Raw genomic sequence first — 27019 nt, 5'->3', positions numbered from 1 at the left:
CAGATTTACCATCTCGATTTATGGCTAGTTTACTTTGAATGTAGGTACTTGTTCGATCTCTCCCTGAATCTCAATGACTGCAGGTGCAAAAAACCCTGGATTTGTTTGTGTCATATGAATATAATCTGTGAAGAGGCACACCTTATGTTGTTTCCTTCCTAATATAACTCCTTGAATTGCTTGTGTTTATTCTATTTGAATCGCTAGAATTTCAACTACTAGATCAAAGAGGAGGGGGGAGAAGGGACATCTGTGGCTTGTGCCTCCGTGGAGGGCAAAAGTGTGTGATTCTAGATCATTAAGATCATTAATCCAGACACTGATTTCCAAGGGCTTGTAATTTGCTATGATCCGTCATCTCATTCTTTGACAAAGTCCTAACCTCCATTATCTGTTTTCAGCATATAAACTCAGAAGTATGACCAGAATCTGTCTCTTGGTGATTTAGCACCTTTGATAAGATTTCAACATCCACATTAATTTAGGGTATTTAGGGTAATTTAGGGTAAACATTTATCAGGCTCCTTTCCCAGCATATGAATAAAGATAATAGCTACTCTCATAGAGCATGTGATAAAAGAGTCCTAATCAAATTGGTTAAAGTAGGACCCGTGTCTTTTGCCAATTATGGTTTTGTAAAACAAGATAGGAAGATCATCTGGGCTTGTGGATCAGCCTGTATTCGTTTCCTTAACTGATTTTTGAATTTTCAAGACTTCCATAGGGTGCTGTAAAGCCTTTCTACAGAATTCCAGGATTGCCAGGATACTGCAATCCTCCACAGAGCCTCTGATGTAATTTACGACCACCCGGTCTTGTGAAAACAACCCTAGGAAGAAAGTTCAGAAGGCTTTTTGCTTTCCTTTCTCGATAAGGGCCAATGTTCCCTCAGTTAATTTGATTATTTTTGTGTATCTCTTAGTCCTTCAGAGGCTCAACTGCTGGCCCAGCAGGGTGATCTTATTTCATAGATTGTATGCCTAATTTTAAAATGGTCATTTTAAAATTAGGGTCTGGGGGTTTTGACTTTTAGTGGGCTCTGTCGTATTGCTAGTTTTATATGACTTGTAGGGTGAATTTGTGTTTATTTAGTCTTAAAGGTCTCTCAGTTCAGCAATTAACATATCCTCAATACGCCTTTTCAGTCTCAGTTTATCAGTCATTGTTGAGATTGCTTCCCCTCTCAGTGTTACTTTAAGGGCATTCCACCTCTTGATGGAGAAGTGTCTCCTTCTAGTTTAAGGTGAAAGAATTCTGGGATTTTTTTGTTAATTTCTTCTTTTGTATCAGGTCTCAAAACAGTTCCGGGCTAATTTGCCAATGTGTCATTGGTTTTCCTTCATGACCTTGACCTCACACAATGTCCATGTGCACATAATCCGGAATAGAAATATCCACATTGTCTGCTGAGCATAGTTTGTGTAGACATGAAGACATAATCAATGTGAGAGTTTGTTCTGAGCATATGTTAGAAAGAAGATATTTTTTAAAAAAATCTGGGTGTAAGGACAGCTCAGTGCCTTTTAGACGCCATTCATTGAACAGCCTTTGTAGCCCTTTGATGCCAGCAAAGATGAATAAAAGTTGTGGGCTGTCGATCTGTATGGACCAAATCCGGCCTGATCAAATAGATTCAGGTTCGAAAGGAGTAGAAGTAATCTGTTTGAAAGAACCTTGGCAAGCACATTGGCATTAATATGTGTTTTATTTATCAATGAGATTGGTCTATATATCTCACAGTGTGCTGGGGTTTTGCCAGGTTTTAACAGTGTGACTACTATTGTTTCCCCCATCGAAGGGGGGGAGGGTCCCATTGGAAAGAGCTTCATAGTATACGTGTTGTAACCTGGGGTAAGCAAATTGGTGAATGCTTTATAAAATGTATTGGGGATACCGTAAATTTGTGATTTCTTTACAAGCAGACTTGCTGAAGATAAATGTTGATATTTAGTCTAAGTGAATAGGTGAGGCAAGGAATTGTTGATGGGCATTATTTAACCATATAAGTCTGATACAGTCAAAATAAATATGATAATATCCCATAGAGGGGGAGGTTCTAGAAGTTTAGAGACTAGCCAGAAGCATACTAATCAGTGAATTCTGCAAGTATGCTGTTGGAGTTGTAGGGTGGTGCGCCTTTTGCATCATCTATTCATACAACACACTGGGTAGCACAGGAGAATAAATCAGGCTAATGTTTTCCCTGATCTTTTTCCCTCACTTTATACTCTTGTCATATCGAATTCATGAAGATGCTTAACTTCCTGTGCCGACGCCTCCTTTAATTCAAGGAATTTAGTTTTTATGTCATCCATAGTCTGTGTGGATGGAATTGTGCATATTGCTGTTGTTCTCATTCCAATTTTTTAAGGTGATCTTGTAGACCATTACTCCGTGCTGCTTGTCCTTACAAATCCCCCATATATACGCTTTAGACCATTCCCACTGAATATTCAGCAAGCTAACTTTTCGTTAAGTTGAAAGAAAGTTACTATCTCATTTTTAATCACTTCTTTAAACACTGTGTCGAGGAGTGCAAGGGCTAGTAAGTGCCACGTAAGTGCTTGATAGTGCGGTGTTGGAATTTGAATCACTACTTTTACTAGTGAGTGTTCATAATCAGTCTTTGGCAGGTGATCTATAGAGGTTACCTAGGTACAAATGTGTTGGGCTCCTATCCAATAATTTAATCAAGATCAGAGAATATGCTGAGGAAATGTGAGTGCCATCCTGAGTGGACGGGTGTCTATTTCTACATATATCTATCAAGGCATGGGAATCAATGATAATCTGTAGGGCCTGTGCTGCAGAGTTGTATATAAGGCTCGTTAGATGGTAGAGGTCCATGTTCCTTTTTAAAACTAGGTTGGTTTCCCTCTTGAGCATTTGTGCCAGATCTGTTGTATAAAGTCAAGACCATCTAGGTTGGGCTCATTTACTTTCATAAATGTGATATGTTTGCCATGTGTCAATGTCTGTAGCATGTTATAGCTACCTTGTGTCTCATTTAGTTCAAGGAGAAGGGTGAATGGAATCCACCGTGTCACCAGTATGGTGGTGCCATGGACATAAAAAGAATATATGGATAATGCTCTATAGCCTCTACATTAAACTACCACTTTGCTGGCTGTGGGTTAGCAGTCAGGTGTGTATCCTGGAGCATAGCTGTATCAATACATGGTGGTTAAGGTATACTAATAAATGTCTAATTTTGAGGGGGTCATTTAACCCTCTAATATTTCATGACAATAGCTGGAGGTTTGTCTTGTGTCTATTCATCATATTGCTGGTGTTTATGTTGTATCGACCATTAACTTGTCTGCCAGTAGTTAAACCTATTGCAAGCATTTCTCCCATCACCTTTTGTGTATTTCGGTTAATTTGGGAGCATCTTCATTTGCCAATGTGTGTCAAGTCTATGCCCTCGTCCAGAGGAGCACTACAGTCCTGCTAAGGTGCCACCATCTCGGCTGAAAGTGCATGCTTTCATTCATTTGATGGATGGTGAAATTATATTTATCAATTATTTTGCCCTTCTGCATTGATTGATTGGATGGAAGGATGTATGTAATACAAATTGACTGGCTAGATTAATTTATATGCGTTGCTTTGTGGAATTGAATAGTCTGGTTATTGGATAAAAGTAATTGGTAGTTCGCATGATCTGAATAATGTCTCAAATTGACAGATCATCAGTTCGTTAGATCAATAAATTGAATTTCATGTTTTGATTGAATGATTGCTTTGATAGATGGGTTCTGTTGATTTTGGAGGCTGTGGATTGACTGATTTGATAGATTGGTATGTTTTTTATTGTTGATCTGGTGAAACCACTAAATAAATGGCTGGTAGCTAGGGGTGGGAATGAATGGAACATGGAGACAGCTGAATCAAACCAGCAATTTGAGGATCGTCTTGTTTCATAATGAGCAGATATCGCTTTGTTATGCATTACATGTAGCGATAAATGGATTTGCATTGATAGATCGAAAGCACAAGAGATGTTGGTGAATAAAGGCAGTCTTGATAGATGAAGGATTAACAAATTAAAATATTGCTTCATGAATGTAGAGAGAGAATGTCAAATGTTTGATGGGTGAATGGCTGACTCATAAATGATGAGTAGACAGATCTTTATTTTAAGGTACACAATAACTTGATGATGAATGTATGGATGGATGTCATATGATAGATGCAGAATTGACAATTGTACATGAATGGGGTGCTTATAGATTTATACTAGATGTTCATTTACTTGTAAGGTGTACTGGTGGAATAAACCCACCCTGGGAGACAGGAACATTTCAAGCTAGGAGAAAATGTTACTCTGGCCCGAGTACCCATTATTTTATGTGTTCATTTGATAGGATGACCAGATGCTTATTGGTGCTGCTTTTATTGTAAAGACACTGTCATTATGTTGCAGAGAGTCTTGCATTACTGTGGCCTGGATCCAGAACCGTCTCTGTGAGTGAGGGAGCCTTGCACTGCTGCTGCTAAATCTGCACCACTGCCATTGCCTATTATGCCTCCCACTCAACAAGAGAGTCACCGTCAAGCTCCTCACTCGTGCCTACAAAGCCCTACACAACCTAGGGCCAGAGTACCTGAACCACTGCCTCACATTCCAAGTACCCACCAGACAACTCTGATCCTCCCAACTCTCCCTCGCCTCCATCCCCAGGATCCATAAGACCAGAACCAGAGGAAGATCCTTCTCCTACCTTGCCGTCAAGACCTGGAACATCATGCCCCTCTGCTTCAGACAAACAGCATCAGTGACCTAATTCAGGAAGGACCTCAAGACCTGGCTCTTCGAATGATCCTCCACCAAGTCTGACCAAAAACCTGACTCCAACAGCGCCTTGAGACCCTCACAGATGACTAGCTGCGCTTTTTACGCCCTTGATTGATTGATTAATTGATTGATTGATTGACTGATTGATTATGTATGCTGACATGTTTAGCAATAACACAAGACCTCCACCTCTGTTTTTCGTGACCAAGGTTCTGTTCCAGTGCTCCAGCTGCTGCTCATGGCCTTCCTTTCGGTTTCCACAGTTCGCCCCTTAGGTGATCTTGGCCTCATCTCAGCTGTTATGTGAGCTGGCTTTTCTGTGTCATACATAATGTGTACATTTCAGAATCCGATTCTGGTCTTGCAGTTGGCATCCAGAACTTCTGTCATTCTGTCTGCAGTTTCTTTGGTCGATCATGAATGTCTCCTACAGAGACTATGAAAGTCCCTCATGCCCAGAAGATTCATTAGGACTTTCTGCTGTTTCCATAACAAATGTTTTTTATAGGCGAAAGTAGCTAGTCTTTTTCCCAAACCCCAACTTGAAGGACCAGTGGATTGTGCTTCATCTGCTCTCTACCCTTTGACCTGTCCGGCCTGTGGGAAACTGCCAGGAGACTAAGCTCCCTTTGGCTTAGGTCTCCAGATCACTTAGGCATGCAAGCCCCTCAACCACTTCAAGGTGGCGATCCTCCAAAGGGTGCTTGATCTGTGTGTGAAGGACCTGGCTGCTGTCTGCACCTTGTTTGTGATGGAATCTTGCACTGCCACTGTCAGTCTGTGTGTAATGGGTGCCTGCACAGGTGCTTTCTGTGATGTGCTTCTTTTCATGTGTGTGACACATACATTCACTCCTTCTGTCAATGTTGTGCCTGTTCTCTTTCTGGAGGAAGTTCGCCCTGTTGCTGTCTGAACAGTGTCTTTTCTGATTATGAAGCCTGCACCACTTTTGCCTGCCCCGTGCTTGTTTTCTTAGTGAAGGATGTTGGCAGTCCAGCCAAGTGCCCTGTAACTGTTCTTGCTGTGAAAGATGGGTGCACTGGTATTGCATGTCCTGTGCTGTACTTGGGGTAAGTTTGCACTGCTGCTGCATGCGGTCAATCCGTTCTGTATGTGAGGAAAGCAAGCATACTGCTGCCTGTGTTGTGTCTGTTCTGCTGGTGAGTGAAATTAGCACTTCTTCTGACCTCACTGTGCCTATTCTGTGTGTGTCAGTATGTTGTACTTCTGCTGCCTGAGCTACGCCTCTTTTGTCTGAGATAAGCAGCTACACAGCTTCCTTGTTTGCGACGCCTGCTTTGTTATTGTGGGGAAATCTCACACTGCTACACCATGGCCTACATGAAAACTGGCAAGTAACCATGTGCTGAAAAACATGTTGGCTTTTCCATTTGGATCACATTTACAAAATTCAGAGTCCAATACACCCTTGAGGCTGAAAGCTCTTGATACCAGATGGTATGTGTTCCCTTTAAGGAAGCTGCATAAGAGATATTGGCCTCAATGTGTTTATCTTTAATATTTACCTGTTAGTCTATTTTGGAAGTGAGTCAGTTGCTGTAGAATAATTTTTGTTTAAAAACTTGCCATGCAGAATGATGTTCCCTATCCCGGTCTTGAGGCAGTCACGTTTAACATGTATCTCCCAGGACGCTGGCTCTTTTCCCAGATGAGTGGCCTGGAAGCTATCTTTGCTGTCATGAGTCTTTAAAATCTTTGCAGCCTGAACTATCACTTTCCCCTCAGATCTCAAAAACGGGGGGTACTGCTGTTGGTGGATCTGTGAAACTGGGTACAACTGTGGTGCTGGGTGTTTAAATGTGTATAATATGTGTAACCTAAGGGATTTCTTTACTGACGAAAGTCTGAGTCCGTGGAATCTGATGAAAAAGTCTTAGGGCCATATGTAGGTAGAAAGTGTTTTGCGATTCTCTAATTGCAATTTTTAGGGAATCGCAATTAGAGAATTGCAAAACGGAATGTAGGTAGGATTAGCAAATAATGTTGCGAATCCTACTTATTCCTTAATTGCAAATTGCAAATTGCAATTCGCAATTAAGGAATACCTCCCCATTCATTCCTATGGGCCCAGAGGCCCATAGGAATGAATGGGAAGACATTCTCAATTTGCGACTCTCAATTAGAGAATCGCAAATTGAGAATGCAATTTCAAGTGTGCCAGGGTGTCAAAAGGACACCCTGTTGCACCCCTGAAATGAGCATGGGTGCACATGTGGCACACATACATGCCCTAAGGACATGTGTGTGCACCACATTCCACTTTGAAAAATGCAAAAATATGCATTTTTGAAAGAAATCGCAAATTACAACCAACCTGTAGTTGGTGGTAATTTGCGATTCCTTAAGGCCAAATTGCACTTTTTGGTGCTTCCTACAATGCATTTAAGGAATCGCCAAATTTGCGATTCCTTAAATGCAATTGCAAAATAAGGAATCGCAAATTTAGTGATTCCTTATTTTGCACGCAGATTTGCCTTCCTACATTCCACTTAGCAAAATTGCGATCGCAAACGCCGAAATTCGGCGAATTTCGGCGTTTGCGATCGCAATTTTTCTTTCTACATATGGCCCTTAAATCCCCGACCATAGAATGTACAATCTATGTAACCTAGGACACGTGTTCTCTGTACACAGCGTGACCTGATAAAGTGTGTCTATGTAGCATAAAAGATAGCTAGGGTGGCAGTGGTCCGGACCATTAAAATTTCTATACATTGGAATATAACTGCTCTCTCCAGACCATTGGCCTTTAAAACCTCTGTAACGTGAGGGTAAATCTGCTGCCAGCCTGTGATATCTGGGTCACCAGAGATATAGCTGTTTTACCGGATGTCCGAACCCATGTAATATCTGTCATCAAATAGCTACCTGCTGTCCAGGGCTGAGCCTGTAAGATCCGTGAAATGTGTGAGTTAGCGTTCCTTATTCAAGCCTGAGACCAAACAATCTCCTTATGTGGAGGGTTAGCTTTTGCATCGCCACTAAAATAGATTTTGAATGTGAAACCAATATATCTCTTAATGTCTGTTCAGCCTAAGAGAAAGATCTGCTGTCTAAAGCTAGAATCTGTACAATATGGGCAACTTGAACAAAACCTCTGTTATTCAACCCTCTGTGCTGCATCAACGCAGTATCTGACATATGCAGTAATTCCATACACAGATTTACCAATAATATAGGTATCGCTAGTTAATGTATGCGAAAATCCCACCGCTTTACAAGTAACCTCTTTGGTACCCCTCGGAAATCAGTGTTCCTGCACCAATCTCTGCATGTCATTCCCAAATTTGGGCCATTTTCTAGGGACTAATTGTACCAGGTGCATTTGGAATTACACATGCTATGCAGGATTGCGACATAACCAAGTTTACGAATTTGGATGGAACTTCTGTTTCCAAACACACTGACATTAACAAGCCACTTGGAATGATGGCCAGAGTTTATGGAGAAACCGCATACATACCCAGGACCCTACATATGGAAATGTGTCAAAATTGTGCATTATTTTTTTCAAGTTTTGACTTCTAGATTTTCCCCTGAGAGGTCCTTAGGTAGGTGTTGGCTGAGGGACCCACAACCATTGAAGATGTCTCCGTTGCCAGGTGCCGATAGAAGATTGTTGTATTAATCACACAAGGTGTGATGAAGTGTACATATATAAATAAAGCACAATAGCCTTTGTAACGGATCTAGGGATCTTCGGGACCCAGCCCACCTCCAAAACTTTCCCTCATTTCACAGCCCAGACTCCGGTTGACAAGAAGAAAAAAAGCAGCTTAAATACGTGCCAACCAATCGGCTGCCACCCCGCGGAGCTGAGCACACTGATCCTGATTAACGAGGAAAGGAGGTAGTGAGGTGGGGGAGGAAGTGAGTCTGCCGCTAATCCCCCTCCTTGAAGGGAGGCTGGCTGGCGTGCCCACCCCAGCATCCTGGCTTGTGACAGGCAGTGCTGGTCCCGAGGCTGCAGCATGCTGCGCGCACAGCCCGCGCTGCCGGTGCGCCGCCGGCCCCTACCTGCCCGCCTCCGCCCCCGCGCCCGTGCACACTAGCACCCCGCATCTGCCAGCAGAAGGGAAAGGGGCGGTCAGGATGCTCGGCGAGGGAGGGGGGTCGTGATGGGCAGCACGGGGATCTCTTGACTGACTTCCTGGAGAGGATGGGCGCGGGAGGAGGAGCGGCCGTTTGAGTGAGCAGAGGTGCGGAGCACGGCCGGGAGAGGTGGTCCGGAGCACGGAGGGCAGAGGGTGTCTGGAGCGCGGCCGGAACTGGCCGCGGCAGCGATGGGCGAATGGACCATCCTGGAGAGGCTGCTGGAGGCGGCGGTGCAGCAGCACTCCACCATGATAGGGAGGTAAGGTGCGGACAGGCGACCCCTCCCCCGGGGCTGTGGTACATGCCACCAGGGTCCCTTATCTTTCTCCTTGATAATCCTCGGAATTGGGGTATCCTTCCGTGTTACCCCTTCTACATTCTCATGCTCCTTTACATCCTCTTATGTGGATGGGAGGTGTGGGGAGACGGTTCTGCCACCTGCCCACCCATTCGCCTAGCACCCCCCCACCCCCCCATCCATCCCTGTCTGAGGACTCTGTGCTGTCACCGTGCTACTCTTTCCTCCCCTTTCCTGTGCGTGATCGTCTGGGGTGGGGGCTATTCCCTTTCACCTATTGCCTTCACCCTGCATCCTCATACGGGGTGAGGTCTCCCCTCCACGCCCCCTTTCCTTTCCATTCCCCGTGACAGGCGTATGAAGGGTGCGGGTCTCTTCCTTATCACACCTATTATTATATATTTCACCTGCCTACCGACTACTGTCCTCTCACCTCTGTTTAAGCTCTGAGTTCCTGGTGTGCCGTACCTCCCCCATTCCCTCTTCTCATCACCTAGTCCTAGGGGGTCTCCTCTCCCCTTCTGCACCCTCCCTTCACCGTATATGCTAATGAAGGGAAAGGGTCGAGTCTTTCCTGTTACCTGGTCTCCCACACCCCAAATGACCCATCCTTCTCCGCCCGCCTCCTCCTCTGTACTATATCGTGAGCTTCCCGCCTCCTTCCACCGCCACCCCTGTGGAGGTGGGCTGGCCGCCGGGAATGAGAGCGGTGCGGGCCGATTCTGTCTGTCTTTGTGCGCTGCTTTTAGCTCCGGCATGGAAGGGCTTCGCATCGCTGTGGTGCTGCAGCATGCCTATGCAGGGAGGCGGGGGAGTGATGACACGCAGGGTGAGAGGGACGGTGGCTGCGTGAGGTGGGAGGTCACGGGTCGCTCCAGAGATTACTTCACCGTGTCCTGCAACAGGGGCCATTGGGCTCTGATGCCTGATCACGACAACTGAGGCTTTACATCCTGCTCTGCCTTAATCTGTCTGTGTGTGTGTATGGTGTGTATGGTGTGAATGTAACCAGAGAAGCACGTACCAGTGCTGTGCATCCTCTTGTCTGCGCAGCGTCTAAGCCTCAATTCAGTGTTTGTTACAGTACAGGTGTGCAACAGCGTCAGTACGGTGCATAGGAATGTCGGTGAGGCGTGGGTGCATACGTGATACAATAAATCTGTGGGGGAAAAAATTGCAACACGGGAGTGTACTTTTCAAACTGTAAACAAATGTAATCTAAACAAATCATGAAGCGGTACATAAGGTTTACAACAAAAAACTATGATTGAGGTTATTGGTGTTATAAAGAAACTAGAACTTTAAATCATAAGTGTGAGCACCTATTCCAAATAATGATCGGAAGGATTTGAATCGATATATAACAAAAAACAAGTCCTAAGTCGATGTTTCGGTCTTTCTTGGCAGATCTGTCCATCAGACCATCCTCAGGACGAAGAATGTGATGGCAAAATAGTCCCTTATGCGTGGTTAGATACTAAATGTGTGCCAAATGACAAATGACGACTTGAAAACAATTCCAAGTCACTGACACAGAAGAAGCCTGTCCAGTAGGCTTACATTTGTTTACAGTTTGAAAAGTACTCTCCTGTGTTGGAAAATTGTTTTCTACAGATTTGTTGTATTTTAAGTGATGCATTTATATCCAGATTGATCAAGAGTCAGTCACCAATAGGGTCTTGACACAGAACTAATTGTTTAGAATTATTTAACTGAGTTTGTTGAACACAATCCCTTGAAGGCATAGTCACCTACTATCAATCGTTCTGCCCAAGCCTCCAGGGGGATATTGGGTTTCCCACTTTCCTGTTACTTGGGTGGATACGTGTCACCACTGTGCGTGTCTCTATGTAGCAGTGGGCATGTGTGACAGTACTGTGCATGCATGTGTCTGTACTGTGTGCCTGTAAATGCATATACTGTGAGTACAAGGGTCGGTGCTGTATCTATAGAAGTCCCAGTGCTGTGTATCGCTGTACATGTGCACAACAACTTGAATACTCCAAGCTGTAGGTTAGAGAGTGGCCTAAAGGTCACAAGGCATCGTCCACCCACGGATGGCCTGCTTTATCATCGGGCTCCTCCTCACACTGGGACACAGAAGGATGGATGCCAGCATGCAGTGGCATAACTGGAGGGGGCGGTCTGCCCCGGGCAGCACTTTTTTGAGGGAGGCGGCTCTTCACGTGAGGTGAGCAATATTCTGTGGCTGGGTAGCAGATCTAGCTGCTGAGGAGGAGGCGGGCCTTTTGGTGTGTATGAGGGGTGGCAACAGTGACCGCTGGTGCAGGTAAGAGCTGTAGGTGTGAGTCGACAGACAAGGAAAAAAAAAACCAGTTACCTTATGCTCGCCAGATCGCAGACTCGGTGTAGCGGCGAGGACAAGGTATTTTTCTTTTTTAAATTTTATTTTCCCTTGTTGTCGTCAGTCGACACCCCCCCACCACCACCCATACCTGCACCGGCTGTCACTGGGCGGCAAACTCAGGGACCGCCCCGGGAGGCAAAAGCTCTAGCTACGCCACTGCCAGCATGGGCTACAACCGTACTTAGAGGGCAACACTTCAGGAGATGTGATTAGGCAGTATATAGTGGAGAGGGGAGGTAATCAGTGGAGAGAGGAGATTTAAACATGCCTTCAGGGCTCGTAGTCCAGAAGGACCAGGTATTAAACCCTTAGTCCCATGCAAATTTTCGAAGGTGAGTTAGGACGTATACATGGACTCATGCAGGAAGCACTCCTGTGGAGTTCAACAGAACAATTGATGTTGTATTCCAACTATTCTTTTACATTCACTAGTTCATTACGCTGACATAAGCAGAGAGGGACAGGTCCTGATGAATGTCACTGCACCTCTCGATGAGGGCATTTCTTTGAGGCAGAAACATGTCAACTACTCTGGCTGGGTGAAATCTATCCCCATCTCCTTTTAATTCTGTCCACTGGGGTCAACAATAAAGTTTGAGTCTAGCAGGAGGGAGTTATACTTTTCTCTGGCCACTAGTTATCTCCCCTCTGCACAACTTTTCACACTGCCTAATCACATCTCAGAAAGTACTCCTCTCTCAAAATGTTGTAGCCATGCTGGAACACTGCTGTTTGCCAGCATGAAGAGGAGCTCGTAGATGAAGCAGACCACCATTTGCATGGGTGAGGACTTTCATAATGTAAGAAGGAATTCTTTCTCAGTTGTAAAACATACATCCTCTCTGTACAGTACAACCTAAAGTACTCCTGTTTATGTGCATATGATAGCAGGACATACTCCAAGACTTAACCCTCCCTATTCCTTGTGTGCTTACTACTTCTCTTTACATGGTAACATTAGGGCCAGTACTGTATGTATGTGTGTGTGTCAGAAATGGGTGTACACAAATGCTTGCATTATTTGTGTCTGAACAGGTATGAGTGCCAGTATTGAGTATATATGTAACTGCCAGTCTTTCTGTGCAAAGTCCCAATAATGTGCCCATGAGTGAAGCTGCTGTATCTTTATGAAGGTCAGTACTGTTTGTCCAAGCGCAGTACTGTACATAAGTGTTAAGTCGTCTGTGTGTATGAGTGTCTTCACATAATCTACATATTAATGCTTTTATTGCATGAGTGCATATATTAGTACAGTATTTGTCTCTTTACCAACGTGCACGAATGCCATTACTCTGCATGTGAGTGTCAGTACAGTATGTATCTCAATACCGTCAACTTGTCTGACAAGGTATACATGCATGCCAGTATTGTACTTTTCAGTGTCAGTGCTCTGTGTTCATAAGTGTCAGTACTATGCATTTGCCTAAAGCTGCGTGTAGGTGTCAATACTGATTGTAAATTTATGTGTCAGTACTGTTTGTCAAGACTTTGTTTGTGTCTGTCTGAACAAGTGTCCAGGAGTGCCACTGCTGAATGCATCTCTGTGGTAAATCTGTGTGTGTGTGTGTGTAAAAACCCAAAGGTTAAATAGTTAGGAAAACATTATTTATTCTTTCTATACAAACCAAACATAAACTGCTACACTTATACCTTTAATATCACCTTTACATTAGTATAACTTTATTTATTCTTTATGTACAAACCAACTTTAAACTACTCAAAACTTCTAAGCTTATACTTACACCTTTAATATCCAATTTGCACCACACCTTCACATTATTATATCTCACGCACCTTCATACACAATGTATTCAACTCGATAGCCACACTACATTAACTATAACTCACGTCTTCTCCATGCACATCTTATATTCTTTTATATAATATCACTTATACAAGTGTTTTGCAAACTGTGGGTCGTGAGCTGATTTTCGGTGGGTCACGAAAATCCAAGCCTGTAAATCCTGTATTTATCTTGTCACATTTACTGCACATCAAAGACAGAGGTTAAATGTCAGGATATGCCATCTGGAAAATTGCTGGTTATGCTTTTTTAACACAGGGATTAACGTTTACAAACTCGTCATAATGCAGTCAGAGAAATATAAGAAAAGCTAATTATGTGACAAACTTGGCTGTATGGTGAAATTTTTTGTAACACACAGCTAAAACTAATACCTGTAAATGAACTGTACACATTCAGCAGTTAGGAAAGCAACATTTTTGTGTGCAACATAGTTTTATAAATACAAATATTTCTGTGCAAATTTAGTGGCCATTTCAATGGGAAATGTGCTTTCTGTTAATGACAATGCGCTACAACATGATGTTTTTGTTACTTTAAAAAAATCACCCACCTCATGTGCATTAAGGTTAGGTGGGTCCTGAAGGTTTTTCATTTTGAAAATTGGGTCATAGTTTTAAAAAGTTTGGGAAGCACTGCCTTATACCATATAAAGTTATAGTATTTATAATAATACTTTAGCCATTGCACATCACATCATGTGTGAAAACTCGTTGCATTGTAAAGTGGCGAGTTATAGTTAATATAGTGTAGCTATCGAGTTGAATACACAGTGTACAGACATTCCGAAGTTATATAAACTTCAAGATGTTGCTTAAATTATATATTAAAGATAAATGTTTAGAATATACAATTTTGGTGTAGGTGAAGTTTGACTTGTAGAGAAAGAATAAATATAGTTTTAGGAATGTAAAGGTGGTGCGTAAATTAAGCATTAAAGGTATATCTATAAGAGTGGAATTTGTAATGTTTGTGTAGTTTAAGTTTGGTTTCTATAGAAAGAATGAATAAAGTTTTCCTAACTATAACAAAGGTTTAATCTTTGGCTCTTCATTCATTTAAATATTTTTTTCTTAATAAAAATGTCTGTCGTTGAGTGGAGTGCCATTAAGTGGAGTGTGGTATAGTAGAGTGGAGGAGATTGTCGGTCAGTGCACTGTGATACAGTGTAATGTAGATTGGAGTGGAATAGAGTGTAGTGTGGCAACATGGTGTGACGTACAGTGGAATAGCATACAGTGAGTGGCAGAGAGTGGAGTTGTATACAGTGGAGTGGGGTAGGGTGGAGTGGAGTAGAGTGGAGTAACATAGCATATAGTGGGCTAAAGTGTAATGAAATGCAGTCTCATGTTGTATATTACAGTGGCGTGAAGTGTATTAAAGTGGACAGGCGTAGCAGAGAGTTGAGTAAACCGTCACAAATTGAAGTGGCATTTTGTACAGTACAGTGGAGTGGTATGTTACAGTGTTGGAGAGTGTAGTACATTGTTGCACAGTTGAGTGCACGAGCATAGAGTGGTGTGGAGGGTTGTATAGTGTAGTGTAGGGGCATAGAGTGGAGTACAGTATGGTATAATGACACAGAGTGTAGTAGAGTCTTGTACAGTGAAGTTACATCGAGTGGTGTAAAGCATGATACATTAGAGTGGCGTAAAGTGGAGTGTTGGATAGCGTCATAGAGTGAGGTAAAGTGTCATGCAGTAGAGTAGACTGGAGTGGAGTCCAGTGGTATGGCATAGCATAGAGTGGAGTAGTGTGTTGTAAAACAGAGTAGTGTGGAGTGGAGTAAAGTGAACTGGAGTAGAATACAGTAGAATAAAGTGTTGGAGAGTGGAGTGGTGTGTCATACAGTAGATGGGACTGGGGAGTTGTAGAGTGTCATAAAATGTCATAGAGTGCAATAGAGCAAAGTACCCCAGAGTGGATTACAGTTTTGTACAATGAAGTGGCCTGGAATAGAAAGGACTATGGCACAGTATGGTAGAGTGAAGTGGCATAGATTGGAGTGGTGTACATTGGAATAGCTAAGAGTGGAGTGCTGCAGAGTGGAGTGGCGTAGAGTGGAATAGCGTACAGTAGATTTACATACACTGAAATAGCATTGAGTGGAGAAGGGTAGAGTGGAGTGTTGTACAGAGGAGTGAATTACACTGGAGTTGCCTAGAGTGGAGTAGTTTAGAATGGAATACCGTACAGTGGAGTGGTGTACAGTGGAGTGGCATAAAGTGGAGTAGTGTACAGCGGAATAGCATATTGTTGAGTGGGATAGAGTGGAGTGGCATAGATTTGAGTAGCGTATCATTGAGTGGCATAGAGTTTAGATTCATACAGTGCAATAGAGCATAGTGGATTAGCTTACAGTGGAGTGGCGCAGATTGGGGTGTCGTACAGTGGAATAGTGTGCAGTAGAGTTGCAAACAGTGGAGTGGTGTAGAGTAGTGTGGGTTAGACTGTAATAGTGCAACGTAGATTGTAGTGATGTAGAGTAGAGTACCGTACAGTGGAGTAAGGTACAGTGTAGTGGCATACAGTGAAATAGCGTAGAGTGTAGCGGCATACATTGGAGTGGCGTAGAGTGGAATGGGGTAGAGTAGTGTGGTGTCGAATGCAGTGGTGTGTATATATATATATATATATATATATATATATATATATATATATATTCACTGAAAAAACCATAGGTTTCACACATGTTATAGTTAGCGGAAATTTTACTGATAAAAAACCAATGAAATTGCCCCGTTATAGTTAGTGCTGGCAACTATAACTCACGCGACCGCAATCCTCTGCTGATGCTAATACTGTATTTAGACACTTATTTGCCCATGTCTTCTTCCATACATTTTTAGCTATACATATATTACAAATATTTTTTTTTCATAAAGACACATATGTCATCAGCAGAAGATTGCGGTCGCGTGAGTTATAGTTGCCAGCACTAACTATAACGGGGCAATTTCATTGGTTTTTTATCAGTAAAATTTCCGCTAACTATAACATGTGTGAAACCTATGGTTTTTTCAGTGAATTTGCAAGGTTTTTTAAATGCTAATTCCTAACTATAACGTGTGTGAAACCTATGGTTTTTTCAGTGAATTTGTACGGTTTTTTAAATGCTAAGTGACTTTACGCCATTCGTGGCGTGCGCGCCCACTTAACGCAGTTCGTTCCGTGCGCGCACGGTGCGCTTCGCGCACCGTGCGCGCACAGTGAGCACGCGGTGCGCTTCGCGCACCGCGCACCCACTTTACGCAGTTAGTGCCGTGCCCACGTTACGCTAGATGGGCCATGTACGCACGATGCGCTTCGCGCACCGTGCGCACATGGAGGACATATTATGCGCTTCCTTGTGATAGGTAATCTGTTGAAATTTTTTGGGAAAATTTTCTGTGCTCTGATAAGCCATGCACAATTGGTGGCCGTCGGCCACCATTTGCACAAGGGGTGGAGAAAGTGTGGATAGTGTTTTTTTTATTTTTATTTTTTTACCGTACGCTTACGGTAAGCGTACGGTAAGCGTACCCCGCGAAATTGCCGAAAAAAAAATAATGCCGTTTTTGCTCTTGGGGGATGTTTGGGGACTCCCTCAACATGACTATGTGAGAGGGAGTTGTCAAAACATCCCCGTAACATGTTTTTGGCCATCATGTTTGATACATAACACTCAGTGCGGTAGACAAAATGGCGGACGCCGCTTCCTGGTTTCTGCCGATTCGAATGTTTACTAAGATCTAAGAGCCAATCAGAATCGCGCTCGCGCACGCCACCGTACGCTTACCGTAAGCGTACGGTAAGCGTACCGTAAGCGGGCTCAGATATATATATTGATTTAAAGGCTATTTTCTCAGAATCTACTGAACAGATTTACACCAAACCTACAAAAGGCACTTCCTTGACCTAGGGACTACCTCTCTGCCAAATTTCTAGTAATTCTGTTCAGCCGTTCGGGCTGTAGCTCGTTCTAAAGGTCCTATGGAAAAATGCATGGGAAAAACGCGTTTTGGGACCCCCCTTTTATCTCAGCCCCCGCTTGACGAATCCCCCCGAGACTTTCAGGGTAGGAGCGGAGCGTAGCGCCCCACCTATTTTGAGAAATTCGCGAGGATTCGTCGACCGGCGCCAAAGTTATTCAAAATAGAATGTTGAGGTTTTCCTATGGAAACGTGGTCCTAACTATAACTACCTACTGGCGACCGCCAGTAGGTAATATATATATATATATATATATATATTTGCCACAATGGGATCCAATCGATCCTGCGCGCTCAAGTGCGGGTGCTCTGCATAGGGGTCGGATCCAGACCCAATTCATCAATTTTACTGCCAATGATGCGGCACACAGGGATTCATCCCTGTGTGCCGCATCATTGGCAGTAAAAAAAAAAATATATATATATATATATATATATATATATATATATATATATATATATATATATATATATTTATATTTACATAGAGAGAGAGAGAGAGATACACCTCTGCTTTGATATAGATTGTGGATTATTGTGTGTGTCTGACATTGTGTCCCAGTGCTACTCATATGGGTACTAGCAGTCGAAGATCGTTAGTATCAGCATTGTTTTTTTTCTCTGTACAGATGTATGAATGTCAGAGCTGCTGCTATGTATAATGCCAGTAACACGTTTCTATGTATATATGTGCCTGATTTCCAGAGTGTCTGTACTATGTTTCTATATGTCTCTGTACTGTGTATCTGTAGAAAGTGTGCATGGATGTCAGTACTGTACATGTGTTAGAACTGAAAGTGCATATGTGTTAGTACTGCATGTTCTTTCATAATGGTGCACAGAAATACCTGCTTTTTGCGTTTCTTTCCAAATATGGACTAGGTGTTGTCCATGTCTCCACTTGAGTACTTACAAATTCTTGCGCATCTCCATCCTTGTACTGGTGTCTATTAGCACTGGTACCGTATGTGCTGCCTTCTATTTAGAAGAGGGTACATGTAGTTGGGAAGAGGTGTCTAGGAGCATTTCATTATTGGCATGAGCATTTCTAGCAGGAATGTTGAAAAAACAGCAAATAATTTACATTGCATGATCTGTAGTCAGGGTGAATCTCACAATGAATAGTGGAGGACTGAGGTAATGTACAAAGATACTGTTTTGCGATAAGAAGACAGTAAAAATAAAGGGTCTGACCCTGTCAATACTTTTTTGTTATGGGTTTTGCAAAACATTATAGTTGATGAAGCTGCTGGAACCATGTCTATCTGAAAAGAGCATTGCCAAAAGCAAAAATATATTTTTCATCTAAAAAAATCATACATTGAAATAGTAGTACCTGGCATTGAAGAGAACCACTTGCGTGTGGATGTGTTTCTTTTGAATGGGCAAAATGCCATCACAAACAGTGACGATGGTCAATGGCTAAGGAGGGATACATGAAGGAAGAATTTAGAAACGTTTGTTTGGGAGATCATAGTAGTTAAATGAGGCTTGGGGTGTTCCAAGGAGGGATAGAGTAGGGAAGAGTCTAGAAAGGGTTATTTTGTAGATCATAGTAGTAGAATGAGGTATCGGATGAGTGAGAGAGTGGATGTAGGGGATATATTGAGAGGTATAGGGTGAAACATGGGGCAGTGCATTGGAGAGACTCAATTTTTAATTAATTTTTATTTTACAGTAGGAGTAAAATAATAGATATATAGATACCTAAGTACATGGAGGCTATGCAAGTATATGGAAGGTAATATATCAAGATTTAAGTTATATTTAATAAACTCAGACTTTTAAGTGTTGCTGTACTTTAAGCTAATTTATTTATTCAAAAAGTACACATATCTAGATTCATACATATAATCGAATTAGATGCGTACATACACAGAGTTAAGCTGTACATTTGTGTTTGAGTATGATGATTATGTAGTCAAAAGCCAACTCTTGAGTAGTCTTCTGAAGATTAGATAGTTGTCCGTGGATCTTATGTTTGTGGGTATTGAGTTGCATAGTTTGGCTGCTTGAAGAGAGAGAAGGATGTGCCACCTATTTCTTTTTTTCTTGTATGGTGGGATTTTGAGTCGAGGTGCCAATCTGGAGCAGATGTTCTTTTGTTTGATGTATTTGGTGATTTTATTCTTGATGAAAAGCGGTCCTGTTCCATGTATTGCTTTGTGGGTGATACAAAGGAGCTTGAATCTTGATCTTCTGGCAACCAGTAACTAATGTAGGGCCTTCATGGCAGGTGATATGTGGGCTTGTGGCTTTACATGCAGGAGTAGTCTGGCAGCAGAGTTCTGAATCCATTGATGTCTTTTCATAGTTGATAAAGATGATCTGTGGTAGAGGCCATTGGCATAATTAAGTTTCGATAGTACAAGAGAGATAGCAGCCTGGACCTTGTGTGAAAATCCCAGGTGGGGGAAGAGGCGTCACAGAGTTTTCACAGTAATGAAGCTTGAGCATGCTGATTTGTCCACTTGGTCATTAATTAATAGTTTGGAGTCCATGTTAATTCGAAGGTTTTTTACTTCCTTAGATACTTTAGGAGATGGTCCCAGATCATCAGGCCAGGTGCCGAGTGGGTCATAATTTCACCACATGTGAGTATTTCCATTTTGGAAGCATTCAATTTGAGATGGCTCCATGTCATCCACTGATCAACAGCTCTGAGGCAACTGAAGATTTGTGAGTTTCCAATGTCTTTGGGGAATTCCAGTAACAAGAATGCATAGGTTGGAGTGTAGTGTTATCAGATTTGAAACTATGTCAATAAATTTGTCTGTGAATGTTGCATTGCTAGGTGGAGGTCTGTAAATGAGAAGGAAGTTACAGGAGAAAGTTGGTGTAGGGTTGCATCTGGTGAAGAGGGTTTTTCAACCTTCTATCGAAATGCCGTCCCCTTTCGAGAGATTTATTGTTTGCTTGAATATAACTTCTAAGCCACCTCCTCTTTTGTCTATATGATTTTGTTTGATAGTTTGATAGCCTAGTGCTGTGTGAATGCAGTGTTCAGTGCGATTCTGTCTTTTGGTTAATGGTATGTGTTGGATAAAGAGGTGCTATAAATTGTGAAGTGTAGTGCTGTGCTAGATTATACTACTGTTTGTGTGTATGTGTGAGAGAGAGATACAGAGAGAGAAAGATAGATAGAGAGAGAGAGAGAGAGAGAGAGAGAGAGAGAGAGTCTGTGTGTGTGGGAGAGAGAAGGTGTGTGTGTTTGTGTGAGAGAGAGAGACCGAGAAAGAGAGAGAGTGAGAGAGAGAGACAGAGAGAGAGAGAGAGAGAGAGAGAGAGAGAGAGAGAGAGAGAGAGAGCCTTACCCAGTACTCATGTGTTCTCTAAGTAAGCCTGGGCAAGTTTGGATGAATGTCACTGTCTTTATGCCTCTCAGAGCATACATGTCTCATTTGTGCCAGTACATGCACATAAATATTCAGTTGTTTATATAGTACTAGGCAAATAAAGAGTCTGTTGTTCGTGTAGTGCTTCATAAAGGCTTTTACACCATCTCGAAGCGCTGGATGCGTACAGTATGTATCTGATAAAGTACTGATGTGTGTGACTGCACAGTACTGGAGTTGTGTAACTGTTTCCTGGTGTGCGTGAGTGCCCGTGGTGTGACATGCCTGTACTTAGGCAATACAAGTGCTTGTGTATTATTTATAGTGTAAAAGAATTGCATCTCAAAAACCTCTCTCGCATTGTGCCGCCAGCACATTAACAACAGTTGCAATCTAAATAACATCATTCCATAATAAGTGCAACTCGCTACAACATAAAAACATAAAAGATTCAGGCCAAATCACTGTCAAGCCATGCTTCATGTGATATGAGGCATTAATTATTAAGTTACATCAATTTAATTTGTGCCTGGAAAATTACGTTTTAGTTCAGGTCGCAGTTTTTGGGGCAAATGATGCCCCCATTTCACACCGGCCTGCACTCCTGACGTGGTTAACCGTCACCCGCAGGCCAGCGCAGCGCGCGGTGGCTGTGGGCGCGACACCGTGTGAGGCTGGTCCTGCCACACACCCGGCCCCGCGTCCCAACATGCCCGAGGGGAAAGGCTAAGAAGCTCACGGTGCGTGGCTTGTTGAACAGGCAGCCAGTACATCATTTGTCTCGCTTGGTGATGTACAGTTTCCTCGGTCTGCAAATGTGTTTGATAATTGCATTTTCAATGCTTAATTTATGCCAGTTGCAGGTGTTCGGCACTGGCTCTGAGAGCCAAAGCATGAGCAAAGCCATCAAAAGATGTAAATTAGGCAACAGTTGTCAAGAACATATATTATGAAGGTGCTCTAAAATGAAAAATCCACATATATATTTCAACATTTCTCAGCTGCTCAATTAAGTATATACAATTATTTCCTTGAATTGAGTGTTATTTATTTAAGGTAATTGTTTTTATTACAAAAAATGAATCATTCAAGAATAACCAAATGTGCTAACGATGTTGTCACAGGTTACCCAAAGCATGTCAGCTTGTCATGTTCTCCTTGTATATGGCTTTCATTGTTGTTAATTACGAAGCAAGAATGTTTTTACATTAATCAAATACCAGGCAGGTTTTTGTAGAGTGCAGATCCTGAACTGAATTGCTTCAACATGCTCCCAAACTGGTTGATTAAGGAAAACGACAGTGAAGTACAAGGCGCACTGTGGGTCTGTTTCGTCTAGTGGGAAACGCGGGAACTGATCACAGTCTCCCTGGCTGCACATCCAGCCATTCAGACACTGTAGGATTATATCCTTCTCTTTTCTGTGTAACACCGTTGAACCAGTGGCGGCTCCTCCACGACTGTCGCCCACTGCTATTTCAGCAGTGCAAAAAGACAAATAAATGATTATAACAGGACTTTATTATCATTTTATTTTTCTATGCGGGAGTCGGAGCTAGGTCGGGCGGGGCTGGGTTCTGTGACCAGAGCAGAGTGAGGAGTGATATGTACTCCTCTAAGTGCACATGACGGTTTGGTCGGCCCTGTAAGGTCAGCCAAACCGTCATGCACACATAGCATGTTATCCACGTGGAGAACATGCCTAGGCTCCCAGGCACTGCCTGAGCGGCCTAACAGGCTGCTCAGACCAATCACTATGCTGCTCATGCAGTGTTGTGATTGGCTGGGAGAGTACGGGAGCCTGGGTGCTTCTGGTGCTTTCCAGCAGAAGAGAGGCGTGCGGCAGCACGGCGGCAAAGGTAAGTTAATTTTTTTTAACTTTTTTTTATCCATTTCTACCCGCCCCTCACTTATCTGACAAATAAGCTCATCATCTCTGGTGGACCTTGGCACACTACAGCCACGACAACATCTGACTGCAGAATAAGAAGTGTTAAAACAAACAATAAGATAGAAGGCCTATTCCAGCTATGCACACAGGGTCTGGACAACATCTCCATATGATGCTCTACTCTAATTTACATAAAGGAATGATGAATTACCTCTTTAAAGAACACTGCATCACAATGCATTAAAAATGCCCAGCTTCCTCTCTTTTTTACTTGCTTGAATTCATGCTTTGTCCTTAACCATATACAGCGCTCGCCTGCTTTTAGGTTAGGTTTGCACTATAGAAACCTATATAGATACATACACCACTGCCTGATAAATCCATTGCTACTCCTTATAGAAGTGAATAAATGTAAGAACTCTGTCTTTCTGACTAAACATACATATGAGTGGCAGCATTTGGTCTTACTACCTGTAGGTTGTGTATGTGTGAGCATTTTATTTTCTGTGTTTGGGCATGTTTGAGTGCCACTACTTTGCCTTTCCATCATAAGTGTGCATATTTTTTCATTCGTCTGGATGTATTTCAGGATTCAACAAAATGAGTATGGTAGGAGAAGCCCTCCCTTACTCCTGGTTTTCAGGAGTACTGCAAGAATCAGTCACAGCAAAATCTTTGTGAATCTGGCCCTGTAGGTATTATGACTTCCTACATGATTGGGAGAACTTTTCCCTTAACTACAACCTCATTTAAGTTTTATTGTTAAATAAGGTACTATGTTCATAAGGTGATTCCCACTGAAATTTACCGGGTGAAAAATGTGCACTAGGTGCAGATACATATGGATTTATGTAAGGAAACCACCAGTTAAATGCATGAAGAAAATGGCCTCCCCATAGATGCCTGTAAGGACGGCGTCCTAGCCAATCACAATACTGTCATTGCAGTGTTGTGATTGGCTTAGAGGAAGAGAGGGAGGCTGCCTGCTTCTGCTTCCTGTGAGCAGAGAGCAGGAGACGCAACACAGGAATCCGGGACCGGAGGAGAAGGTACGTTTTAATTTTTTTAATTTCTTTTATTAAATTAATACCCCATCCCGCGCGACCCCGACCCCCCACCCTCGATTCATGCCGGCCACGACTGAAGAGTTATCTATTCAATCATCAAGTATTACTACTAGAATTAGAGCTTTGTACCAAAAAATCAGGGAATAATGGGTGACAATGATATTGCCGCCCTTTATTGACACATTTAGTGCTTCATTTCACTGTTACTGGTCATCTTGCAATGCGCTAAAGTCAGGGCCAAAGGAATTATGCAACAATGGAAGAGCAACTTATGCAAGAGTGTTTCCGTCAGGAAAAGGCAAATTATCCCAAGTAATGTTGCACATTTTTTAGGAGAATGACATCACTATTTTGACACTTTAATAAAAATCACCCTTGTCTCTAAGCCAAAGTTTCACTTCATTCGTTCGAGTTTAACACCTAAACATAGAACTCATCAGCGACAACTTGAAAAGTTAATCTTTTCAAAGGGTTGCTCACTGTGCAGCACCAGTGTACACCTTTTTAGAGACGTTGCATCCTTGAGCTGGAACTTATTTGTTTTGTTAAAGACTGCACACTAAGCAGCAGATGGTGGAACATGTGGTAAATGTGGCCAATCCCTAATTGTGGTGCCACAGCCGGAGAATCACTTAATTCCAGTGATCCTGCCTATGGTGTTAAAACAGGAATTAGCAAAGCAAATAGGTCTAGCCTTGTCAAGTGTGCAATTATTTATTTATTTTGCACGTGCATTAAGAAAATAAAATCCGCTTGCCCAGCACATATTGAATATAAAAGTTTAGGAGTGGCCCAATAGCCCAGGCACACGAGGCGTAACACAGAAGTGCACTTCTTTTCAGGCAGGTGTGCATCTGTAATTGCACACAATGCTGTCACTCACAGCCGAAGACAACCAATGGATAAATTGGGATGACAGACTGCCCCATGGTCTATGCTGCAGTGGGTAGAATCAAAAAGTGACTGACAATTAAACATATGTGGATAAGTGTAAGAAGTGTGTGGTTTGTACATGTTTTCAGTGGTGGCTGCCTCTGTACGGGGTGGAGGGGCAGGGGAAGATGGGAAGAGGGGAGGCATACATTTTTTTTTTTTAAACTCACCTTCTTCTTCGCCGCCGTTGCATGTCTCTCCTCAGTCCTCTTTTATCTGTCACCGGAAGCACCCAGGCTCCCGGACTCTCCCAACCAGTCACGATTCTTCAGGAGCAGCGTTGTGATTGGTCTAAGCAGCCATTTTGGCTACTCAGGCAGTACCTGGGAGGCTGAGCATGTTTTCCACTGGGCTGTGCAACACAGCCCCATGGAGAACATGCCAAGTGCGCATGACTCTTTGGCGGGTCTAGGAGACCCGGCCAAGCCATCATACGCACTTAGGGAGGGAGTGCAAACCACTCCTGTTCCCTCGGATGGCAGCGAGCCCTGCCCCGCCCCACCTGGCCTGACTGGACTACTGCAAAGAAAACTAAAATGATGATAACTTCTTGTTATCATTATTTTTTTTTTCTTTTGCACTGCTCAACGAGCAGTGGGGCGGAGCCGCCTCTTAATGTTTTATTGTGTGTGAGCATCCACAGTGAATTTGTGTTGATAAGTGTGCATTAGGACTTTTCTACAAGTGCCTATCTGTACATCCTGCACTGAGCCAGCTTTCTGATCTGTAATGCCCACAAAGGCACAGAACGGCGGCAGTTCTCCACACTGCACAACAAATATCAGAATAACACAAGCACGGCCTTTTCTAGGACATGCCTTTAAATGCCTGAAGCCCTCTTCTGGGACAGTCGTCAAGCACTGCGCTCTTCCATGCGTGTACCCTTCACTAATGCAAAGCCGAACATTTTTTTAAATGGCATTTCCAGTGACTCTAGCAAGATAGCCCAGTGGTTATGGGCCTGCTGCCAAGAATTTTATAAACCTTATAGGTCACAGGTTTGTATCACAGCAGGACCGGTTCAACTTTTAGTCCCCCTGATGTCACTGAAAGATACCTTTGAGATGAGTCATATTATATGGGATAAAATATCTTCCACCATATGTAGTAAGGATATTGAAAGTCACATAAAGTTTGTGTGACCTTATAGCAGAACAAGGCCAAGTTAGAGGTCCTAGCACTCTGGGAGTATTTGCAGTAACTTTTTTAACCTATAGTTCTGATGAAAGACTTTACCTGTGTTTATGTATTTTAATGCTGATTTGTATCTGTTCTTTTATATTTAATGTCCAAATTAAATGTATATGTGTTTTATGAAGGCTCACCAACAATACACCTGTGGTCATAATGTTGGGATCTTGTTTTAGTTATTATGATGGCCAGTGCTTTATAAAGGCAGTTCTGGCCAGGCCACTTGGCACGACCAGCACGAGCTGGCAGGGATGACTAAGTGATGCCCTAGATGCATTACTTAGGTGTCCCTTGTCTTTGGAGGGTAGCGACAGGTTGTCACTATAGCAACAGACTCCATTGTGCTTTTCCTGCTCCTTAATATGCATGGTGACCTTTGTCCCGCACCTACTTCAACCTTTAAATATTTTGGGGGAATTTAATATTTTTTTCTTGCAGTTCAGCAACCAGAGTTGCTGTGCTGCTTTACATGAAAGGGATAGAGCACAACAAAACCATATCTACTGAGATATGGCGTTGGTGCTTTCTTCCCTAGCACTGACACACTTTCTGGCTGCCTAGAGCCCCACACACACACCTTTGCACCATTGTGCAATGGTATGTGCATGCGTTTAGCATAGGTTTTGAACTGGATGGGCACTCTTCAAGTACAAAATACTATGTTTGGATTAACACTTAAACTTATCACACTTTGTAAGTTTGCTGTACAGTGCAACACACATGCAAAGTGAGGAAAAGTTTGGAGAAATGAAAACATTTCTATTTTGTGCTTGCCTCAAGGAGGCTTTTTTGGCACTTAACCCTTTCTACATATTTTATGAGCCATGGCTTTGTATCAACAAGCATTGGCATAGCCAATAGGTCTCGCCTTTGGGACCTTATAAGTGTTTAGCCATGAAACAGTTGCATAACTATTTATAATACTTAATACTTATAAGGTCCCAAAAGCGAGACCTATTGGCTATGCAAAGCAGTCGTGCGGCCGCGAAAGTGAAAGTGATCGCGATCACGATCAAACATCAAAGCGGCCCTGCGGCCGCGAAAGTGATAGTAATCACGGTAAAGTGCGGCGCGCGCGCCCGTGCACATGCACTGTAGCTCTAGGCTGGCCTGGTAGCACTTTTTGGATGCCCTCGCAATAAGTCTCGCCAGACCAGCGCATGCGCTGGGTCAGGCGAGACCTAAAAACCATGGGTGGTTGCATGAGATCGCCCGTGTACCACCCATTCACCCAGTGGACGCTGCCT

At 42.9% G+C, this 27019-nt stretch overlaps 1 protein-coding gene across 1 annotated transcript in view; it reads left to right on the top strand.

The window, feature by feature from the left end:
- Positions 1–8980: 8980 nt before the first annotated feature.
- The window catches only part of LOC146798039 (gap junction delta-2 protein-like), a 274285-nt gene continuing 256246 nt past the window's right edge, over positions 8981–27019 (top strand). Inside the window, exon 1 of the mRNA XM_085625273.1 lies at positions 8981–9173. Within this exon, the coding sequence (XP_085481399.1) occupies positions 9103–9173 (71 nt within the window). The 5' untranslated portion in view covers positions 8981–9102. The remainder of the gene's footprint in view (positions 9174–27019) is intronic.

The sequence above is a fragment of the Triturus cristatus genome, chromosome 9 (assembly GCF_964204655.1).
Source record: "Triturus cristatus chromosome 9, aTriCri1.1, whole genome shotgun sequence".
Lineage (NCBI taxonomy): Eukaryota > Metazoa > Chordata > Amphibia > Caudata > Salamandridae > Triturus > Triturus cristatus.
The sequence above is the reverse complement of the archived record's forward strand: the minus strand, read 5'-3'. Positions and strand labels throughout refer to the sequence as shown.